Raw genomic sequence first — 17,201 nt, forward strand, 5'->3', positions numbered from 1 at the left:
CCTGACATTTCAGACTGGAGAATGATGCAACGTTTTATTGGAAAGTGGTGTGTCATATTGAAGACTTTGTAAAACCATAACCAACTATATTTTTGCTATAACGTAAAGTACTTAAACAGCCAGTAAGAAACCTAAAACACCCTAGCAACCACATAGCAACATTTAAAACAATTCAGAATGCCAGTATCAGCTACTGAAACACCTCACGTCCAAGTTTTCTTGGATCCACTACACATACAGAGACAATCCCATTCTATTATTGTGTCCAACCCAAAATTAATCTTAAAAAATTAAAAAATCTTAAAAATTTTAAAAAAATTAAAAAATTAATCTTTGCGGATAGCATATCTGAATCCTCCAGGCAAGTGTGTGCAATCCTCAGAGACACAAGAAGGGGAGGGGCTTAATCAAATGTTTTCTCTCCTGTTTAAAATACCCATTAAGTTAATCAAAATCAGATTTAGGAAACCGGGACAACAGGTGCTAAAGCAAACATGAAGAAATTATCATACCCTACACTATTACTGTGCGCTGCTGTTCTGTTTAGCAGTGTGCCCACACTGATTACTGATCTGGCATGCTGTGGTCATGGGTGGACCACCGACCTGAACCAAAGCCCAGATACACTAAATGATGAAACTATCCAGTCAAACATGCTTTGCACTTTTCATTTATTTCAAGCATGCTAAGAATGACCCAGTGTGCTTCCTTTACTATCAAAGAACTATAAGGAATATTATGCAAATTTTTGCATTACAGCATTATTTTTTATTATATATTCTCATTAGTTTAACACATCCTGGTCAAACACTGTTTATCTGTTTGTTTGTTTGTTTTATTAAACATTTTTAAAAGTGTACAAAAATGTACAATTTAAATAGGTAAAAATACAAATTAATTTGAATCATATATGCCATAATGCAAAAAAAAAAATGCTAACTAAAATCGAAAAAGTAAAAACAGTATGGTGAAAAATATATTGAAATTTCATGTTCGAATAGGAAATCCCATTTTCTTATATTTTTTTCTTTGCCCAGATAAATGTATAATCTCATTACAGGCAATCACATTTCATACATTAAAATAACACTGATTGTGCTCTGAAAAGAGCTATTGATATTTTTACATAAAACAAATTAAAACCCAAAGATTAAAATGTAAAAAATGGTTTGGTGAAGCCCAGTTCCACTTGAAACATTAGGACTGTAATTTTCAGGGCAAAAGTAACTTGGATCTTGATTTAAATTTATGCATTTAGCAGACGCTTTTATCCAAAGCGACTTACAGTGCATTCAAGCTATCAAACCCCCAACCTTGTGCTTGCTTGCTTGCTAACGCAATGCGCTATCACTTGAGCTACAGGAACACTATACCATGTTTTCTAGCCACCAGTATTCTTAGACGCCAACGCTAGTGCCAGATGATCTTGGTTATCACAGAACTGGACTTAATATGCAGTTCCAGCCATTCTAAATGCTTAAAGGTTAATCCCTGATAGGACAACAAAGTCTAAAGCTGGCAGTGAGATATTTGAGTTGATATTCCTGATCTCTGAGTCATGTATGTGGTTAGTCATTCAAGGAGGACCTTTGGTTGGAATCAGGGCAGGTTCAAGGTTTGGGTTTACAATGAATCAGTTTATCTCTTTCCCTTTTTATCTCTCCATCTGCCAAGTCCAAGTGGTTCCATATCTTCCCACAAGGCTGCCTGGCTTAAATTAGGCACAACCTCTTCAAATACCAATGATTGTTTAAAGAGTGTGCCTTCAACAAAAGACTGCTTCACCACAGTATGTTTTATGTTTTATTATTGCTTTGCTCTTGCTACACAATAGTTCTAGATAGCTCTAGTGTTACTCAGATTTCCACTTCAAACTAAAGAGCTCCAGGTGTTGTCACTCTCCCGTTCTCGCTAATTTTTGTGAAGAATGCCAATTCGGATGTGCTAAGCATCCATCATCACTAAAACATACTATGTGTACACATAATTTGCATTTGGACAGTCAATCCAGGCCACATACCCCTACAGTTCGGTTTATTTATTTTTGAATCTATATTCATAGTTTTAGTTATTTTTGAATCTATATTCATAGTTTTAATGCAAGCTTGTTATTTGTAATGGCCTCCAAAGACTATCCCACATACACTTTTAGGTTCTTTGCCTGCGGAGCAGATGGTATCTGGAAAAGCACTTGAGCTTGAGTTTTTCCGTCTCTTGTACTTATTACACCTCTACTCAGAACTCACAGAGGCAAGAAACCACAGAAATGTCCAGGCCAAAGAGCTTCCAGTTCCTGTCCAACAAGTCTTGTATGGCACAGAACAGACCTTCTTGTGAATAGGAATTTGTGCCAACAAAAGCAGATTAAATGTCTGATGTTTTAAATTAACTGTCAAGTCTATTACATGTTAAGTCAACTTCGACCTAAATCTGACTGTGTAAAGAAAGCCATATCTGAAGGTTCTGTATTGGCATCTACAGTTCAGTCAAGACCAGAGGTGTCTAGATCTTGTCCTGAAGGGACCAATGTCCTGCAGAGTGTAGCTCCAACACACTTGTCTGGCAGTTTCAAGTAAGTTTGAAGACCTTGATAGGCTGGTTAAGTTGTGTTTAATTAGGGTTGGAGCTAAACTCCCAGGTAAGTGGCCCTCCTGCAACAGGTTTAGACTCCATGATCAAAAACCTTTCCACTATGCAAAACATTCTTTGTGGTGGAAAAAGGTTCTTTATATTATCAAAATATTTTTCACTCTAAACAAAAATGGTTCTTTTAAAAAAAGGGGGGGGAAAAAGTAACATACAGCCAAGTATGGTGACCCATACTCAGAATTCATGCTCTGCTTTTAACCCATCCAAAGTGCACACACAGAGCAGTGAACACACACCACGGAGCAGTGGGCAGCCATTTATGCTGCGGCGCCCAGGGAGCAGTTCGGGTTTCAGTGCCTTGCTCAAGGGCACCTAAGTCGTGGTATTGAAGGTGGAGAGAGAACTGTACATGCACTCCCCCCACCTACGTACAATTCCAGCCAGCCTGAGACTCAAACTCACAACCTTTCAATTGTGAGTCCGACTCTCTAACCATTAGGCCATGACTTCCCAAGAGTTTGCTGAAAGGTTATTTGGGGAAACCAAAATAGTTCTTCCAAGGCAGGATGGGCAACTTTGGCCCACTTACCTGTAGAGCTTAGCTCCAGCTGTAATAAAACACACATGAATAGCTTATCAAAGTCTTAAAGGGTCAGTTCACCCAGATAGCAAAATTATGTAATTAATAACTTACCCTCATGTTGTTCCAAACCCGTAAGACCTCCATTTATCTTTGGAACACAGTTTAAGATATTTTAGATTTAGTCCGAGAGCTCTCAGTCCCTCCATTGAAGCTGTACGTGTACGGTATACTGTCCATGTCCAGAAAGGTAGGAAAAACATCATCAAAGTAGTCCATGTGACATCAGAGGGTCGGTTAGAATTTTCTGAAGCATCGAAAATACATTTTGTTCCAAAAATAGCAAAAATGATGACTTTTCTTCCGTGTCTGTTGTGAGAGAGAGTTCAAAACAAAGCAGTCTGGATATCCGGTTCGCGAACTAATCATTCAGTTCACCAAGTCGAACTGAATCATTTTAAACGGTTCACATCTCTAATACGCATTAATCCACAAATGACTTAAGCTGTTAACTTTTTGAATGTGGCTGACACTCCCTCTGAGTTCAAACAAACCAATATCCCGGGGTAATGCATGCACTCAAACAGTACACTGACTGAACTGCTGTGAAGAGAGAACTGAAGATGAACACGGAGCCGAGCAAGATAAAGAAACAATTGACTGACTCGTTCACAAGTCAAGAACCGGTTGCATCGGTTTTCGGATCACCAGTAGTTCTTTCAGACAGTTCGATTCAACAAACCGGTTGAAGAAAACGGTTCACCAGTTCTTTTGCGCTCGACGTAATGGCGTCATTTGGGATGATTGCTCTTGATTCAAGACTTCGGTTTACCCGCGCTCGTAACACTAGCACAGAATCAGTTCAGAATCAATCACCAAAAGAATCAGTTCGGTGTGTCAGTCTGCTTCACACTGAATCACACATGTATCATCAGCTCCTCGGTTCTCGAATCGGACGCGTCTGACAGAAACGGTTCTTGACTCGAGAACGAGTCAGTCTGTTGTTTGTTATCTGGCTAGGCTCGGTGTTCATCTTCAGTTCTCTCTTCACAGCAGTTCAGTCAGTGTACTGTTTGAGTACATGAATTACTCCGGGATATTGGTTTGTTTGAACTCAGAGGGAGTGTCAGCCACATTAAAAAAGAATCGTATAAAATGATTCAGTTCGATTTGGTGAACTGAATGATTCGTTCGCGAACCGGATATCCAGACTGCTTTGTTTTGAACTCTCTCTCACAACAGACACGGAAGAGAAGACAATGCTGAATAAAGTCGTAGTTTTTGCTATTTTTGGACCAAAATGTATTTTCAATGCTTCAAAAAATTCTAACTGACCCTCTGATGTCACATGGACTACTTTGATGATGTTTTTCTTACCATTCTGGACATGGACAGTATACCATACACACAGCTTCAATGGAGGGACTGAGAGCTCTCGGAATAAATCTAAAATATCTTAAACTGTGTTCCAAAGATAAACGGAGGTCTTACGGGTTTGAAACAACATGAGGGTAATTTATTAATTACATAATTTTGCTATCTGGGTGAACTAACCCTTTAAGTAATACAAGAAATCTATAGGCAGGTGAGTATGATCAAGGTTGGATCTGAACTGGGTCTTTAGGACCAGAATTTTCAAGATTGTTCAATGGCAGGGATTTCCAATCCTGGTCCTGACGGGCCAACATCCTGCAGGGTTAAGCTTCAACCTGCTTTAAAACACTTGCCTGGAAGTTGCTAGTTAGACTGAATATGTTGATTAGCTTGTTCAAGGTCTGTTTTATTTGTGCTGGAGTTCAACTATGCAGGTCAGTGGCCCTCCAGGAACAGGTTTGGACATCCCTGTTCTATAGCATTGCTACAAAAAAAAAAACACTGTTCTTCTAACAGTGTACATGGTGCAAAGTCAAACTCATACTCACTTTCACAGAGTCTCCTCCTCAACCTGCCCCTGATCTTGTCAATGGCATCAAAGTCTGTCACGTGGAACACATGAGCACTTTTGGGTTCCGCTGCAATCTCCTCCAGCTCCTCTCTCAGAGCTTCCCCAATCCCTACAGCGAACAACCTGATTCCAGCAGCCGCTGCAGCAATCGATGGCTCTAAAACAAAATCCTGACTCCTGCCATCCGTTAGCAAAATTGCCACTTTCTGTATGCCCTTAGAGGCAGGCCTCGCCCCTGCCCTCTCTGTAAAGATGGTTTTGGTCGTGAAGCTGATGGCATCTCCAGTTTTGGTATTCCCACCCAGGTAACGGATGTTCCCAGCAGCACGCTTGACCTCCTCGAGGGTTTTGTACCTGCCCAGGTTGAATTCAGTGGTGGGACGGTCACTGTAGCGAACCACAGCCACACGTGTCTTCTCTGCACCTACATCAAAAGATTCTACCAGGTTTGCCACCCATTGCCTGATCTTCTCAAAATTTTCCTTGCCCACACTGGAAGAGGTGTCCAAGATGAATACCAGATCATAGTGAACGTTCTTGCAACCTGGGACAAAAGAAAATAAATTTTACACAATGTCCGTATACAGTTTAGCCACAGATTTATGAGATTTGTATTTCCGCCATGGTCAAGATAGATAATACATGAGCTGAATATTGCAGAGAACTTGAAGCTACTAGTATGTCAGGTTCAAAACCTCAGTTAGCACATATTACAACAGACTCAAATTAGAGCCACCAAGCTAAAGTTAAACAGAGATGTGGTTAGGGGTCATGGAAACAATATATTTAGGCTAGTGCAGTATGTGGCCTCACCTGCCCTTTGTCCTTCAACGCCGCCTCCGTACAGAGTCAGAGCCAGTATGGTCATGAGTAAAGAGATCCTGAGCCCAAATCGAAACTTCATCTCCTTCTCCGCTGTTGTTTGCTGATATTCCTGCTAAGGTGCGATGATCATCAACTTGCTACTTCTGTGGAGACATGAGAACAAATGTGAGGTGATCAGTCATTTGGACTCTGGTTATTTGGAGTTATATTGAACGATTGCAAACAGAAGTGGAGTGTATGATTCATGAAAGCTGTGTGTACTGATGTACTGCTGCTCCCCACATTAATCCTGATTTGTACTTTCCAAGTTGCCGTTTCAGTTTGAGCTGATAGCAAGATGAGCCATGCTCATAAACACAGGATATACTGTAAGTGAATACAGGGCTATCTATTTTATTTATTTAGTCTAAGGCACTGTTTTTCGTCACCTTTAAAGACATCACTCTTCCTCACAATACTTTAAATAAATTTATATATTTTTTTGGTACAAAGTGTGATGTACTGTAAAGATTATTCCATGAGATTCATCCATATACTGTATGTGTGATGGACACCTCTGGAAATGCAGTTGCTCCAAACTTTAAAAGTTGGTGATGCCAGGTATATTGTTAAGTGCATGGTAAAGAAATAATGTGTGTTTTCTGATAGACATACGTATACATTAGCAAAAGTGCCAGCAAACCAGAGTAAACATGGAGGGGTAACACGAAGACAAATCAGAGAAAGTTTTACATCCAACCATAATTCATTCCCCCATTCACTAAACTACATTCCAACCCTCTGGCTAAGCTGAACTGATGTTTTAAATAGGGTGTTGTTCTGACTGGTGTACCATGAGCCCCAGGGAGCACACTGTCTTTAGAGACAGAGGGAACAATGATGGGAAGTATTGAATTACAGTTTTTCAGAGCCTTGATGACATGGCAGTCTCTTCTCACAGGTAGTTCCAACTAAGCTTTCTAACTTTCAGATGCATAAATTGCATTATTTTTGCAAAGTTTTCACTAGACAATACAATGAATTTCATCAATGGGAAATGGTATACTGATGACCAGGGAAAAAATGGCATTGATTCAGTTAGTGAGTTAAAAGCCCCCCTCATAACTTTCCAGTGCTAGTAGCCCAATTTTGGATCTGTCAGGGCAACAGGAAAACAGTCCTGTTCCTCGTGAACTGCCGGCATGACGCCTCCTCTGACACAACTCAGTGTCTTTTCTTTGTTGCCTTCTCTAACTCATTCCTCTCCCTCCTTTTTTTTCCTTCATAAATGTTTGCATTATCATCTTATGACCCAGAAAAAGCCTTGCTTGCTCATTGCTTTTTGGTCTTAAAAGCCCACAGTATCTCTCAGCATGATAAGCTCTTTGAATCTTCTGACCAGAGCAGGTCTTCTTATGTTTCTTTGATGCTGTGAAAGTATCCCGCATTCATTTAACTACTGTCCCAAAGTATAACCAGAGCATTTGTATATTTCCAGTAAACAACATTGTATGTTTTGCCGCTACCTGTATCCTCTTTTCATTCAACCAGCTGGTATGTTGGCTGGTATCTCTATGGACATCAAATGTATGAGTTTTAGAGGCTTCTGTTTTCTTACAGTCAGTTCAGCAGTCCAAAGAATTAAAGAGCACATTGTTTTACCAGCCCTCTGGTCAACCTAGCCTAAAATACCTGTTGCTTTCTAAAACTAATGGACCCGCTTTTGTTTGAAAAAAATATTTTCACAACTAAAATTGAATGCTTGTGGGAGTGAACCTTTTTGTTCACTGCAACAAATGTTGTTTAAAACACATTTTACAGTACATATTATATGGTCAATGTCCAGAAGGACATTAAAGGAAGGTGTGTCCAGATGTCCTTAGACCCTCCTGAAAGTGAAAATTACGCAGACATCTGAAGTTTACCAGGGGCTTAAGTTAAGACATTTAGGGACAAAGGTCATGGTCATCCACAGCCTTCTGTTTCCCTTACCAAAAGGTAATATACTTCAAGTTTATTTTACTAAGTATACTTAAGTAAAGTTCAAGTATATTTTAAGTATACTTTATGTAGCAATTATACAAATATCAGTGTTCTAGTAGTATACTTGTAAGTGTACTGTTTCAATACTCCTTGGGACTAAATTGGCCCACTTTCTAGTATATAAAAGTATACTTTTAAGTATACTTTAAGTATAACAGTAGGAAACTTTGAGTACATAACTATTTTACCTCTATCACTAAGAGGGAACTTATATGCTGATAGTTTACTAATTAAATACTTTGTACACTTTGAAGTATCGTCTCCGTAAACTAATAGTTTAGTGGTTTATAATGCAAGTATATATTTAAGTGAACTTTATATCATAATTTAAGTATACTATTATGTCCCTATTTAAGTTTGAATTTGTATATATTTTGTTGTATGGATATCTGAACATACAAAAAATCCAAAGAAAGAACAAGGTATCTGAAAAACATTTTATTCTAGATTCATGCATTTTTTTAACACTTTAATGTGGGTAAGTTTAATAAAAAATAAAGAAATAAAATTTTGTACAAAAAACTGAAAAAAGACTGTGAATTGGATTCAGAATGATAATCAAAAAGTAGATGGAGTCGATCAACACCCCAAAGCTTGACTGTAATTATTACCTCTTCATTGGTCGACATTTTACTCCATAGCTTTACAGCTTTGATGCTGTTTCATGTCAGATGATCGTGTTAGATTACATGTGTTAGTATCTGTTGTTTCTTTTTTCTTTTTCACTTGTGTTTTTTTTGGAAATTCTGTGCAGAAGATGTGTACTAGAGCCCTCTACCATATAACAATGACAACACGGATTCTAGGAGTATAGCTCAAATATATTTCGAATTTTTGTAAGTATAAGTCAAATATACTTAAATGTTATATGTCAAGTATATTTCTGAGGAGTACATAAAGTCCATTTCTGAGAAGTACATAAAAAGTATACTAATAGCACACTTGAATAAACTTCATTTTCATAAGGGTTACAGCCCTACAGTCAAAATAAAGGTTCTTAATCGGCATCTGTGGTTCCATGATGAAACTTTAAAACCCATGGAATCTTTCCTTTTCTCGAAAGGTTCTTTTTTTTGTGAAAAAGGCTCTGGATTATTAAAATAATCATCTACTGCCTGTACTAATCCTCTACTAATTCTCTGCCTGAAACCTTTCGATTACCAGATCTAAAACGTTTTGTTTACCATCCCTACAGTTTACAATCATATGGTTACCAGGCCTATGACCTGCATTCTTTTCATCAACCACCTTACAACTTTTTAGTTACTAGTCATACAGGATTACGTACAGTACTATATTTGGTTTACCTGCTCGATAAGCAACAAGGTTTACCAAATGAACAGTATCACACACAATTTTTTGCTTTACCAGCTCTATAAGCTAAACATAATTAATATTCTATAGAAATATTTTGGTTACCAGCTGACCTGCATTCTTTTCATCAACTAACATACAACTTTTAGTTACTAGACATACAGTATAATATACTATTGTTTGTTTAACAGCTCAGTAACATACAATTGTTTGGTTACCAGCTCTATAACCTGGATTACTTTTATTGACCTCCTTTTAGTTATTAGGAATGATTTTTGATTTAACTTGATTACTTACAATATTTTGGTCACCAACCCAATTGACTAACCTAGTTACCTCCGTCATTTCATTCTTGAACAATTTTCAATTTTCACAACCATCTAAAGTCCGTTTTTATCTTTTTTATCATCTGCAGTTACATTTCTAGTTTTGAGGCTCTGAAACCCTTTAGTGTGTCTATCTCCACTAACACTCCATGGTCTGGCTTCGGCCAAACGCCAAACTCTGCTAAACGACCAGCATGGGAGCAACCTGCAGATGAATAATCCAGAAAGCTTCACTCTTCCCCTTCTGAAATGTAAAAACCAGGCTTTCTTTCTTTTAAAGTTCTCCAAAAAAAAGTAGAAGAACAAAGAAAGCATGCATTGTAGACCAGACTGGGGTATCAAAAGATGATGGCTATTCTAGAATAAAATATCAAAAATTAAACACTATAACATAGGTGTGTGTACTGATGGGATATGAATGATAAACTTCTCTCTTACCTGTGCTGTCAATTCATAGGAACAAGAAGTTCTTCTTTAACCTCTAGAAACACACCTCACAGACACCTGAAGTGTCAAAACAGCATCCTCCTAGAAATAAAGCTCCAGGTACGGTCATACACAGGTGTGATGAAACACACACACACACACACACACACACAATAATCCTGCAGTGAGGAGCAGAGTGTTGTGGAGTCTGCTCTCCTCTGCTGTTAGGTGGGAGGGATGAGAAACTGCTCCTCTAAGTGTTGGGTTTCAGTGGGGACGAGATGGCTGCCCTGCCCTGTCCATGCACATAAAATAGTGTTCTGACAGTCTCTGCCAATTATAGAGCAACTTCCTGGGATATTTTGGTCACTTTCTCCTCATCTCTTTCTTTTTCTTTTACTCACATTCCTTCACTTTCTCTCGCTCTCGTCTCCTTGGCTTTAAAGTTAGAGTTTTCTTTCTAGGCCAGGCTGAGCCAACCACAGGTTGCCAGTGGGGCTGATGGGTAAATGCTAGTCAACGTTTTGTCTATATGAAATATGTCAAATGAGTGAAGCAGTTTGAAAAGTTGAATAATGAATGTGAGCAGAGTGGATCTTTTCAAATGTAAATGCTCCAGGGTTGTGCAAAATTCATAATTGAAAAATTGGCCCCATTTAAGTCCATGAAATTCATTAAATTAACAGGAAGTTGAATTGTAATTTATAGGAATTTATAGAATTATAATTCAACGCAGATAATGCATACCAAGAAATAAAGTGTTCTTCCCCCGGTATACACAAGTTATTTTATTTATTTATTTATTTATTTTTTAGATAATAGAATAATGGATAGATGGATGGATGGATAGACAAATACTTTTAATCTCTTTAAACAAAGATATTTTAAATCAGAATAGCATCTAAATCTCTCTGAGGAAACCCAATTAAAACTGTTTGTACCTTAAGAGATTATTGTGTTAACTACACTGAGCTCACGTCAACAGGCAGGACTTCTGTTGTTTTTTTCCTGTTTGACCATCTTGTTCTTTGAGGCGGCCAGGGGCGGCAGTGGCTCAGTGGTTCATGTAGGTTGTCTACAAACCGGAAGGTTGGTGGTTCGATCCCTGGCTCCACCTGATCAAGTGTCGAGGTGTCCTTGAGCAAGACACCTAACCCCAGCTGCTCCCGACGAGCTGGATGGCGCCTTGAATGGCTGACACCGCAGTCGGTGTGTGATTGAGTGTGTGTGTGAATGGGTGAATGTGAGGCAAATTGTAAAGCGCTTTGGATGGCCATGTGGTCTGTTGAAAGTGCTATATAAATGCAGTCCATTTACCATTTTACCATTTTTTGAGTCTGAACATGCCAGATCTCCTGTGCGCATGCTGTGTCTCTGAGGACCCCTGCTTTCTCGTCCTTTCCTTTTTCATCCTGTCTTACTTTTCGTCTCTCATCTGGGCATCTCACCGCAGAGTACTTTCACAGACATGGGACACACACAAATCCCATCTTTATGCACAGTAAAACATATCAACAACCGAGCCACAGAGCAAATAAACATCTGACAACAAAATTGTTCAGGAAGTAACTGCTTCGTCTCATTGAAAAGAAACAAGATCTATTTTCATCCTCTATCTTTGTAAAGGGGTCCCGCTGGAGGTCACACTAACTTTAGCTCAGGGCAAAGTCCAGCAGAGGACAACTGATGGGTCAGCACAGATGCAGATCTACAAGAGTGACAAGTGGTGAAGTGAAGTTTACATGTGCTTTGAGTTTAAGGAGACATGTAAGAATATAAAGGTCATTCAGACATGAAGATTTTATTATGGAAAAATTTAATTACAGCTTACATCTGAATTGTGGAAAGAAAGCTTTTGTATTTGCTGCCTGTTACTTTAACATAAAGCAAAAATTATATAGATATAGATAGATAGATAGATAGATAGATAGATAGATAGATAGATAGATAGATAGATAGATAGATAGATAGATAGATAGATAGATAGATAGATAGATAGATAGATAGATAGATAGATAGATAGATAGATAGATTCGTGGCTTAGACTGTTTTTAGCCACAAAAATCAATAATCATTAATGGATTGTATACGACTCAAAGGAAAACTGGATTCAGATTTGTCAACTGTAGCATTCTGCTTGGAAATAATTTTGTTTTATGATTAAAAGCTGCACACTTGACCGATTTACTTTCTCCTTGATAAAATCATTTAAACCTAAATCAATATTTTAAGGCATTACACCATAAGTAAATAGGGTAACTTACAGATATAATAACTTTTTACCAGGAAATTAATCACAGTACTTTTTTATGTTATGTTTATATAGGCAAATCAGGAATTATTTAATAAAAAAGCACTAATATGCAAACACTTCCATAACCTAAATCTGAGCATTATTGCTCAGTGCAAAAAAAAATAATAATAATAATAATTTAGTTAGTAGTGTAATAATTTTCATTTAAAGGTCCTGATCTGAGTTTATTTTGAGATCATCAAAGTATAATCCCTTATATATCCATATTTAGATCAGTAATGTTATGCTGTTTTCTACATTACTGCAGGCTTCATCTCAGCTGTTTTCCCATCTTAACCCAAGAGGGAAAATCCTCCATAAACATGACTCTAATGCCATGTTCAAGTCTCTAACCCCAACAGCACGTGCTGCACTTCCTCTTCAGGTCAGAGAGTCAGAGTACGGCTTCCGGAATGTCATTAACAGCCATCTGTCTCCCAACTTTACCCACTGCCTCAGTCCCGGGTTCCCGCGGGTTCCTCCATGATGCCTTTTCCAGCACACGGCTGGCATCTCGAAGGGCCTTCTCAGCAGAGTGTTGACCCTTGCCAGAGCCAGCTGAGGCCAGTTTGCTCTCATCAGCAGATAATCCACCTGCTGATGAGCTGGATTTGCTTCGATCCTCTTCTTGCCGATCGGTTCTTCGTAGTCTTAAGCGCCGCTTGACAGCATCCTGGTTCTTAGCGGGAGCGGCTGATTGGCTGTTGTCGTGCTCTGATTGGCAGACATTTTCGGGAGCACATGTTGAGTGGACTGTCGGATTACCTTCCATATGCTCTGCCTCTCTCCCCGCTAGCCTATCAGAAGCAAGCTTGAATTGATTGACAGGTAGCTGTGGTTTGTGTGGCTCTGTGATGGTACTCAGCGGGGAGCGTCCTGGCGATTTGTCTGGGCCGTCCTGCCAACAAACTTTTGCTTTTCTCGGATACGTCCCATCCGACTTACAGCCTGCTGCTTTGGCCTCCTGAGCACTTTTGAGCTTCTGCCGCTGCACCTCTAGGGGGAGCTCTAGTGGAGTGAGTTTTAGAGGGCATCTCGGGGGGAGATTCTCAGATTCTCGCTCAGAGGGCTGAGCTGGATCATCAGCATTTGTTGATAACAGATGGAGGGCAGGTGTGCGTGAGAGACGGCCCTTTTTAGACACCAGCCGAATGTCACAGCCACTTACATGGATCATTGCATTTTTACCCTGGCAGATCAAACTCTCCTGCATCTGTAACACACAAATGCAGAATTGTGACAATGACAAGTATTGTATACTGACAATATAAACAAGATATAATGGAACATGTATCAATAATAGGCCTACACACTACCAGTGGAAACTTTGGAGACACTTGAATTTCTTCCTTATGATTATCTAATGGCTTATGTTTAATAACTGTCACCCATCCCCTCGGTGGGACGCCTACGTTTACTTCACTATATTACAATTAAATCCTAATCTAATCATGACGAACTATATATCATTGGAGACCTTTAAATAGATATTTTCTTTGTTAAAAATTATGTAGGAAAAGTAATAGATTAATTTACGGCAAGAGTGAACCTCAAAAACCTACATCATAACAGAAGTTTTGAGTTGTTTAGATTCAAGATGAATGGCGTGCTCAATCCCTTTTAAGTTTGATTTGGGTGCTCTTCGGTCCAAGGTAGAACATCTTAAGAGGCAGTGTAGAGAAAAGAAATCTCTGATAGTAGAGGCACTCCATAATTAAAATGTCTTTATTGCAAAAATGACATGTCCTAAATGGACAACTTTAAAATGCCCACGCGTAGCGGCATGGGGCCTTCTTCTCGCCCTGAAGAAGACATAAAATAGAAATAAAACACATCTCTTCCATCTTTAAACTACCTTTCTTATCTTTTTGTATTCTATTTTCTTTTCATGTAGGCTATTATACAATTATAAAAAAAAGACCTCTAACACTAGCTTGCTCTATTCTTTTTCTATTCTGTCTGTTTTTTGTTTCTTTATTATATTATTTAAAAGCCCTTGCTATGTGTACTGCGTTTAAGAGATTTGTTATAGCACTTTTATATCATTGCTCTCTAGTTGATTTTGATTGCTTCCACTATCCTCATTTGTAAGTTGCTTTGGATAAAAGCGTCTGCTAAATGACTAAATGTAAATGTAAAATGTTTTCAGTCATGAATTATAAAAATTTTGGTTTGGATCATGCATTTTCAAGTCTATGTTCAAAAATATGAGTGACAGTTAACAGGTTAAACACTTAGGTTTTGTAAAAACAATAATGTGCATGAATATGAATTTCTGCATAAAGAATGAAAATGTTTAACATGAAAATTGACATTTTGATTTTGTTATGACAATTTTTGATATTCTAAAAAACTTCTTTGTTACACTTTGGTGCCACAAACTGTTTTATTTCTGATGCAAAAAGACGCCAGTTTAATTGCAAAAGTGGAGTATGATATATGCAAAACAGGAAAATGCATCATCACAAATAATACTTCAACAAAAAAATTACTAATCTATAATAATTTGCCATGCTTATAATTCATACTAAAATAAAATTACAAGATTTTATTTATAAGATTTATTTATTATTTTTTCTGTTTTGTATTTGTGGCTTGTCCACGAATATTTTGTGACATCAAAATAACACATTTTGGTAATTTGGTAATAAGAATAATACTTTTCTCTAACAGAGAATAGAATAGAATAGAATAGAATAGAATAGAATAGAATAGAATAGAATAGAATAGAATAGAATAGAATGCTTAAATACTCACAACTGATGCCATAATTTCCTGAATGTGTTTTTGTCAAATCATCAGGCCCTGTGTTTGTTTTTCCTCTGTCCTGCATGAGACCGTGACTCTGCAGAGAGAGAGAGAGAGAGAGAGAGAGAAAGAGAGAAAGAGAGAGAGAGATTGCATTAGACTGACAGCTGTCTTAGAGACTGACAGCAAGATCCTTATGAGGATTGGGGTCAGTGTGCAGGTGTGTGATCTCTGTTGGTATCAAAGCCAGCTCGCACACACACGCGCACACAAACACACTCACACATAAACCCACATGTGCTCTCTTGAACACATGGCCGCCTTTCCTCTTAACTGACAAACACATTTTGTTTTCAAACGTTTAAGTAGAAAATTATTATTTTGTGAGCAGCCACTAGATGGCACTACAGATCGCAGTTTACTACAATATGAATAATGCATGCTATACTGTACACTGTTTACTATTTCAATGTATGCATTCATTTAAAAAATAATATATTGTGTAAAATAAAACGTAATTGCTTTGGAATTGAAAAGCCAAATTGAGTGTATTGCATTGTGGAATACAGAATTCACTGCAGTATGTTTTGCTTGGACATTCTCAGAAAAAAGCTTGTCAGTGGGGCAGTATCCTCATAGGGACACCTTTGTACCTTCTAAAGGTTTTATGCCAAAAGAGTACATATTACAACCTTTAGGGTACATATTACTATACTAAGGTACAATATGCACCCCTTGGGGGTAAAGGGTTTTATTTTATTTTTTATGACAGTGTACTGTATATATAGCACATTTTGGCAATTTTTTCAGCATTTTTCTGACAATTATGAATTCTCTGGCTAAAAACAACAGATAAACTCTAATGTGGAAATGCAAAGCAAGCAAATGATCCCCTGTTTTGAGGATCTTACTCTCCATTTGTGGAGTGGAATGAGATATCCAGTGGCCTAATCTTCTGTCCGAGTCTTCATAGTCACCCTGAAATCCTCTTCTTCCATGCTGGGGCTGATGGGATTATATGTATGGCCGTGGTGTTGAGTGAAGCTGATCCTGGTGACCCAGAGCAGGGAAATTGCTGTCGTAATCCAGACCTGAACCGAGCGCTGGAAAAAACAGAGCAGACCATATATTTATACGGTATGAGTGCAAAGACACCGAAATTGGTTTCAAAAGGGCAACAGGCATAAAAAGCATCAGTGCTCAAATCTGCTGAAGAATTGTAACAATCTGCCTGAAACCCCAGGCCTTCAAGCCAGCTGTATCCATCTGTCCTGATCCGCTCGCTCACAGATGGAAGTGTTCAGATGGAAGCAGCTGATAATTCTGTTTTTGTGCGCTCTTCCTGTCTCCATATAAATTTTTGCTCTGGTTCATGATATTTTTTGGGCTGTGAGGAGCTAGCAAAGCAATAACACATTTACTTCAAAGCCAGAACAGGCGAACACCACATCATCGTTGAATACTTATAGACCTTATGTAGCTCCGCCCCTTTTTAGTGCCGCACTCGTTGGTTGTCTTCTGTCTTCTATTTTTATTTCTACAGCGTCAAGGTAAGCTTGTAAGAATTTAAGAATGAACCGCTCATTTTAAAATCTTCCACTACAATGCACATTATTACTTTCGTTAACTTTACAATAAATAAATCCACTTCACCAGCTAATTACTCTTCAACAGTGATGCTACCGCAAAAACAGAAGTTTTAAAGGGATACTCCACCCCAAAATGAACATTTTGTCATTAATCAGTTACCCCCATGTCGTTCCAAACCCGTAAAAATTCTGTTCGTTTTCGGAACACAATTTAAGATATTTTGGATGAAAACTGGAGGCTTGAGACTGTCCCATGGACTGCCAAGTAAATAACGGTATCAAGGTCCATAAAAGGTATGAAAAGTCATCGTCAAAATAATCCATCTGCTATCAGACGTGCAATCTGGGTTAAATGAAGCGACGGGAACACTTTTTGTTATGGACAAAAACAAAAATAAAGACTTTATTCAATAATTCCTTTGTCAACGGTCTCCCCTGTGTCACTCCATATCACCGTGCTGCGTTTGCTCTTCTGTGTCCTCCGCTCCACAAGGATGCACTGTTTCTACGTGTATTTAGCTTTGATTTGAAATAAAACAACGCA

At 38.3% G+C, this 17,201-nt stretch overlaps 2 protein-coding genes across 2 annotated transcripts in view; both read right to left on the minus strand.

The window, feature by feature from the left end:
• The window catches only part of LOC132103986 (collagen alpha-1(XXII) chain-like), a 51,923-nt gene extending 41,690 nt beyond the window's left edge, over positions 1-10,233 (minus strand). Inside the window, exons 1-3 of the mRNA XM_059509115.1 lie at positions 10,040-10,233; positions 5,928-6,082; positions 5,092-5,658 (exon numbers count right to left, since the gene is read on the minus strand). Of these exons, the coding sequence (XP_059365098.1) occupies positions 5,092-5,658; positions 5,928-6,018 (658 nt within the window). The 5' untranslated portion in view covers positions 6,019-6,082; positions 10,040-10,233. The remainder of the gene's footprint in view (positions 1-5,091; positions 5,659-5,927; positions 6,083-10,039) is intronic.
• Positions 10,234-12,498: 2,265 nt separating this feature from the next.
• On the minus strand, positions 12,499-16,310 carry LOC132104632 (uncharacterized). Its single transcript, XM_059510193.1, has 3 exons — positions 15,980-16,310; positions 15,078-15,165; positions 12,499-13,533 (listed from the first exon to the last, which is right to left on the minus strand). Exons 2-3 carry the CDS (start codon positions 15,087-15,089, stop codon positions 12,715-12,717), a joined length of 831 nt encoding a protein of 276 aa, XP_059366176.1. The 5' UTR covers positions 15,090-15,165; positions 15,980-16,310; the 3' UTR covers positions 12,499-12,714.
• Between the last annotated feature and the right edge of the window lie 891 nt (positions 16,311-17,201).

This window comes from Carassius carassius, chromosome 25 (assembly GCF_963082965.1).
Source record: "Carassius carassius chromosome 25, fCarCar2.1, whole genome shotgun sequence".
NCBI classification, from domain to species: domain Eukaryota; kingdom Metazoa; phylum Chordata; class Actinopteri; order Cypriniformes; family Cyprinidae; genus Carassius; species Carassius carassius.